Source organism: Dermacentor andersoni, chromosome 5, assembly GCF_023375885.2.
Source record: "Dermacentor andersoni chromosome 5, qqDerAnde1_hic_scaffold, whole genome shotgun sequence".
Lineage (NCBI taxonomy): Eukaryota > Metazoa > Arthropoda > Arachnida > Ixodida > Ixodidae > Dermacentor > Dermacentor andersoni.
The window spans coordinates 140,926,471-140,932,921 of NC_092818.1; the positions used below are offsets into that span (position 1 = coordinate 140,926,471).

Consider the following 6,451-nt stretch of genomic DNA (forward strand, 5'->3'; position numbering starts at 1 on the left):
AGAGTGAGCTGGTGCTGTGCCGAGAGCGCAGGAATGATGTGGTAAGAAACAATGGTGCAGCAGCAAGTGGACAACACTTGCATTTTGAGCTTCCCTCTGAACACAATGGCACTGCTGGCATTGTTTACCGGGAGGGAAAGCTTGTGGAAGGGAAAGTGGCACTACTTTAGTTATTCTGCGAATTTTGCCTTATAACATTGCGAGATACTTTTCTTTTTTTTTTTTGGTAAGCCCCTCGCCCGAAGCCTCATTGCTGTTTGCCCATCACGAGACACACGATGAGGAAGAGGATCAGTTAAAGAACTTGGCAAAATTTTTTTTTTTACAAAATTTTTGTCTTCTCTGTTGTTTCTTCAAATTTTTTATCGAAGCAATCTTTCATCTCTCCTTTATTAACACCTGTATTATAGTGCTTCAGTTAGTCTGACTGCTCAGTTGAGTTCTTTTCATTTTTTTTTTTTTTTTCATGTATCATTTTGCATTTGTATTTCAATTTTTAGAACGATTATTTCTCTAGTGCTGCCTCCTGCCACCCGTTCCCTTGTCTATTGGATCCCCCTTTGTGGGTGTGTGCTGTAATAGAGGATCATCATCATTTTGTTGCACCTTATTCCATTTCTTTGTAGTTTTTTCTCTTGCACTTGTCCCAAAGCAAGGGCTATGGCAAATGTGGGTAACTCAGCAGCATTGACTACTGTCACCCAGCAGCATTGACTACTACAGCCACTTAGCACCAGTAGAACTTGTTATAAAGTTATAGATGCTTAAATATAGAGGAAATGTTACTGATATTGTTCCTCGAAAATAACAAAGATAGCAATATATATTTGCTCTTTGCTTATTGTTTTGTTATGCCTACGTTATACTGGTCCATTCATTCTCACATGAAATTATTCCTGAGTATGCCGTAGGAAGTGAGTGGTGTGATGTCTACTTGCGGATGGATGGTCTGTAGTCGTTTGTAGAAGCTTGCCAAGTTGTTAACCTTTTAGAGACGAGATAAACATAATAGAAGGAAATGTATGTGCAAAATTATCCAGAGAATAATAATGGTCAACGCAAAGAAAAAAATATTTTGTGGAAACATTTCCAGCAATAGGGGGGCATCACCAGGCAGAACACTGGAAGCAAGCTTCACCCCAAGCAATCTATGGCTTCGTGTGGACCACTTAGAGGCAGTTCTCATCGGATATAAAACAGAGGTGCACATAGCAATTCCTCAACGTTACCTGCATGATACCACAGCAGGAGGAGACCTTATCCACTACGATGTTTGCCGCCTGTCGTTCTATTTTGGCCAAAGACTTGAAACTCCGTACTCAAAACCGAAATTTGGCAAGAAAAAAATAATCTTCTGGTGCGTTGCCTGTTCATCCATCAAAGGTTAATGGCCTGTTATGCAGGTGTATATTTTAGAGCAGTGGCTATGCAAAATTTCAGCTGAATTGAAGAGCAAAGAAAACTCTAACTGAAATTTTGTTTCAATTCTAAAAACACGATGTTTCGGAGCCCGACCAGCCTTTTCAGGGGTAAGCTGGCGTGAGGCACAGCAGTGCTTAGGTATATGTGTTTTTTAACCGCTTTGCGCAAACACTTTTCACAGTCATTGAGAGTGAACGGCAGGACGTGTTCCTGAGCAATGACTGATGTTACCCAACATGTTTTGGATGTGCTAGGATTCCAAAAGGAACCGCAGCTGCTGGTGGTTCTTTTCTCTTTCCAATACAGCGGTGGCTTTGGGGCTAAACTGGTGGTCAAAAAAGCTTGCAGTGTTTTGCCACCGCACTGCATTCTCTGTTTAAGTGGCAAAGGTCATTCATGTGTAGACGAATTCTTTCCAGAAATTTTTTAGTCTTGGCCAATATACAAAATAAATTTTGAAATCTTTTTTTTTGCTCTTTGATATCTGCCAAACATTTACCTTTGAGTATGTCAGCTGCTCATTTGCAGGCAGGTGGTACATCTACAATGCAAGCTTACCACGTTGACAATGCAATGTGCAGCCATAAAGTTAATTTGCGTAGTCACAGCCTACCAGGCAGGTGTCTACAGTGGAGCAATGGCTGTGCAGTGTCGGTTGTTTCCGTGGAGGTATGTTATCTATAGACAACTGCACAAGGCCGTGGAGTTGGTACTGCCAAGTACAATCGTGCAACTCCACTTTAGTTTCAGCCAAATGGCGCAAACCTCATGGATGCCTATGTGCTCACGGGCACTAAACACGAGAAGTGGCACAAATATGCACCATAATGAAGCAAAGGTAATGTAGTGCCAAATGTGGGCACCAGCAGAAGACGAAGAAGATGGAGTTTTGTTGTTGGCTCCGCTTGGCCGTTGCCTGTCCCTGTGCATTAATATCAAATACCGAGCGCATCTAAACATGTACTATCAATTAGTGGAGCGTGCTGGTTCCATTTTCGGCCCAGGAACTCTGTACCCGAACTCTGATGGCAAGTAATGCAATACACCTGCTGTTACTCGTCTTTACTGCACCGTTTGAGCCGCCCACTTCTATTTCCTCACCAACTTTTGTCTGTGCTATGGTGACAGGCACAGTGCTACCACGCTGCCACTATGTATGTTAAATGTTCAGGATCAGGTAAGGTGTCGAGCTGTTAATGTAGGGACATCTGTGGCGCTGCCACATAGTATCCTGACAAGAGCCTGTAGGCACATCATGTGTTTTTCACATCTTCAAAAGCCATTTTGCACATAGCAGTCATTCATAAAAATTACACAAAAGCATTTATGGTTTTATTCAATACGTAATGGTATAAAAGCACTGTCACGCTTCCCAGTACATACTGGTGCCTTGAAGTCGTCACATGGAGAAGTCAAACAGGCCAGAAACGCTTTCATCATAATCGAATGCAGAGGAACTCTTCTCATTCTTAATCCTTGCAGCCACCGAATCTCTGGGAAGTCTACATGCTGCCGCATTGCTTTCATTTTCACAGCTGAGCATGTTAAGTGCAGCAGAAAACCTGTAAATAAAACAAGTAAACAGCAGCATTTCACATTGTGCAACAAAAAGGGTTGTAGTTCCACATAAGGTGCAAAGCAGCAGCAGTGAAAACTAATGAAATTTCAATCGTGACACCAGTGCACACGACCTTTCAGCTTTGATAAGGTTAGGGCAGAGCTACAGTTCCAGCATCTTAGATTAATTTTTTTCTGTCTTAAAACTCGCTTTGCACAAACTGGCATTCCGAGTAACACTTGATGCAGCACTTCTATCAGTGGTGGTGTGTCACTTTGATACTTACTGATAATTGAGCTTTTGCACAAATAAAACACGGCAAACCAGAGATGCAAGGGAAAGTCAAAATAGAAAAACATAGTGCTGGGCTTGCATTTAATACCTTTGCAGCCGTCTCCAGTTTTCTGTCATTTTTTCATTCGCTTTTTGTCTTAGAAACTTGAGGTACTGAAAAGAAAAGGAAGTTTAACTTGGCAATGAATTACATAGTTAAAATGCATTGTGTGCAGTGAACAGATTTTTTCAATTTTATAAGGAAGAAGGAAGAGACACAGCTATCTATTTTGCATACAACTATTTCATTGGCATTGTGGAAGCACATACCTTAGGTGTGACGAGCACGTTTCCATTATCAGAAAGTGGAACCTCCATTGAAAGTGTGGTCCGAACTGCCTGCAATACAAATATTGTTCTTGACCTTGCTTGGCGTTCTCCAGCAGGAAAGTGCCACAATTAATGCTTACCACATGAACCTTGCCCGTTTTGCCTAACATTATGCCAGAATTGCGACATCCAGCCCCTATGCTCACGGCCAACTGTAGAAGTAAGACAAAGTGGCACATCCATAAAGTGAGCTCAGGAATAATTTCAGATGCAAAGTTGATTTGATGATGACAATGACTACAGTTCAACATGGAACTATGCCAAGAACGTCAAAGAAAGCTACACATCAGTGATGCTACAGAAAAGCCTGCCAAGCTGTGCCACCTGGTGGATTCTGTAGGTAGTATGCTGATGCCACAGTACTTGGAGTGTGCAGCCATCACAAGAACACAGGTCTCTTTTCGGGCACAGAGGTTGTACAAGTTAACACCAAAGTTGATTCAGATAAAATTCGCTAGTAACTAGAGCGCCTGCGTGAACCGATGTATGACAGGCACAGCAGGAGAGGTATTTTGTAAGTGTCCACCTAGTGGACATGGCCATTTCAGCTGCAGCTGAGAGAGGGAGAGGAAAAGGATAAAGGTAGGGAGGTTAACTAGGACTGAGCTCGGTTGGCTACCCTGTACTGCACTGAAGTGCTGAGTGGTTGGGCTGGGGTACCAGCAAGAAGGGAACAGGTACTTACAGCCAGTTTCATCCAGTTTCATTCCCACTGGTTCAACTCCAGCCAATCGGCAGAGGCCAAAATACGATAACCCCCTGTCAGTACACTGCATACTGTTATGGGAAGTTACATTATTTCAAGGCGCAGGATACATAATTACTGTGAGAGGTTATGGTGTCAGTATAGTTCAACAAAAGTCTGAACCTATTTCAGGCATACACCAAAAATCTCCATAGAATCAAAAATGTGCTCTGTCTGCATTTTTTAAGCAGCAGAATAAATATTCTCTGGCCAGCTCCAGTGATAATAAAATAGTTTGTACCCATAAAGGCATTTTTACGTACAAGTTTCTGGGCTGCATCCAAATTGTGACACCGTACATGGAGGATAAATGGTTCAAACTTCAAAGTTGCAGAGTTAGTCGTTCTCGTCAGAGCATCGTCCTACAGAAAACAAAAAACAGCAACGTAAAGTCAACCTTTTCGGAATAATTCCCGATGTTCCTAGCCACTTCAAAGGCACCTCGAAACTGAAACTAGCAGGTAATGCACAGGTACTGCAGACACGGTACATTTCGTTTACCTGCAGAAAACAAGACGTACCAGTTCATCCTCTGTAAGAAGATCATGTGTGACGAGGTGCCATCGACAACCTTTTTTCACCGTTGGCTTCCCAATGTCAGACTAGAGAGAACGAAAGAAATACATAATTCTAGCGGTGTATCTGTGCGGTAACGATCCTTACGGGCGGACAAATAGACAATTTAATTGCATTGTAACTGTCAATTTTCCCATCAGTACCTCTTGAAGGGTCCTTCAATTCGGATAACTTTGTGCTTTTACTGTCAGAAGGTAGAACTTCCTGGGACTAATGCATAGTATCCCAAGTAAAGCTCGCAGGAATTTCAGTTTTTCTATGAACAAAACAAGCTGCTCGTGAATACGCGCTTAACATGGACAAAAACAGTGCCGCACCACTCAGCTATAATTACGACCTTAAAGCGCTATCAACGACGGAAAGACTTACTTCTGCGCCTGAAAGTATCATAATTCTCCCAGAGCATGAGCTTGTCGTACAGTACTGCGGAAACGAGTTCAATTGGTCGGTCACATCAACAATCTTAGAATCTATTGCCCCTTTCCGGCTTGCATCGGCACTTCCAAGCCGCTCGCGTTTTTCCTTAGCAAACGAATCCATCAATTTGGACATTAACACATGTAACTGATCAGTTTGCAAAACGCACTGGCGTGTAGCCTTTGGCCAAAACAAAACCGCGTACGCGTACGGAACACCTACATGTGCGTTTGTGTTGATTCTCGATATTGTCCATGGCGCTGGGGCTAGCTTCAAAGGTTCTTGGAATAGTTATTTGTGAAGTGCCCAAAACTGAGTAACATAACAGCAGATTGAGCTAGTTGGTGTTGAAGCATTTTGTGTGAAAGCGCGAAACGGTTGGTAGCGAGGCAGGAACATAAATACACGACAAAAAGCGCTCGTTACCGTTTATTTGTGCTTCTCTCTCGCTCAGAAACGTTTCGCGCTTTCACGCAAGGTGTGTGCAAACAGCTGGCGCGTTGGTAAAAAAAGTTGCATCACAACGAAAATGGTAGCAATGACGTAGATGGAGGAAAGCATGGTCCAGATAGCGGTCCATAACAGTAACGCTATCGACCCAGCGTAGGCCGCGCCAAGCGCCGAGATTGATGGAAAAAAAAAAAAAAAAAAACATTAAAGGGGCCCTGAACCACTTTTTATCGAAGCAGAGAAAGACATTTGAAGTGAAGATAGGCTATTTCAGAACCAATTTGCCGCAAAAAGTACTTCAATGCGTAGTCGTAGAAGAAGCGGAGTTATCGGCAATCAAACACGGCGTCAGCTGTGCTCCCCTTGCACTGCACTGCGATGCCTTGCACTGCGATGGCTACGGCGGAGAGGTCACCGTGAAGCGCAGTTCAAATTTCCGATTTGGTGCCTATGCCGCGCTAAACGTACACACGGACACGATCCTGGGGCAAGTAACCCTCAACAGCTTCGCTGTTAAAAAAAAAGAAGAAGCTTGAATTCGAGGTTATTTGAGTCACTCTACAACTTTATAATTGAAATGTTAGAGATTCGAGCAATAATGAAAAATTTGACCAAATAAA

At 42.9% G+C, this 6,451-nt stretch overlaps 1 protein-coding gene across 1 annotated transcript; it reads right to left on the minus strand.

The window, feature by feature from the left end:
• Positions 1-2,726: 2,726 nt before the first annotated feature.
• LOC126531270 (tRNA wybutosine-synthesizing protein 3 homolog) lies at positions 2,727-5,597 on the minus strand. The gene is made up of 7 exons (XM_050178725.2): positions 5,334-5,597; positions 4,910-4,990; positions 4,652-4,750; positions 3,724-3,795; positions 3,584-3,652; positions 3,363-3,427; positions 2,727-2,984 (listed from the first exon to the last, which is right to left on the minus strand). Exons 1-7 carry the CDS (start codon positions 5,514-5,516, stop codon positions 2,822-2,824), a joined length of 732 nt encoding a protein of 243 aa, XP_050034682.1. The 5' UTR covers positions 5,517-5,597; the 3' UTR covers positions 2,727-2,821.
• Positions 5,598-6,451: the final 854 nt, after the last annotated feature.

Coding starts and splice junctions, on each gene's coding strand:
- LOC126531270 (XM_050178725.2), bottom strand. CDS start 5,516: ATGTCCAAATTGATGGATTCGTTTGCTAAGGAAAAACGCGAGCGGCTT. Junction 4,991..5,333: donor TGATACTTTCAGGCGCAGAA/GTAAGTCTTTCC, acceptor CGTTCTCTCTAG/TCTGACATTGGGAAGCCAAC. Junction 3,653..3,723: donor AAACGGGCAAGGTTCATGTG/GTAAGCATTAAT, acceptor TTTGTATTGCAG/GCAGTTCGGACCACACTTTC.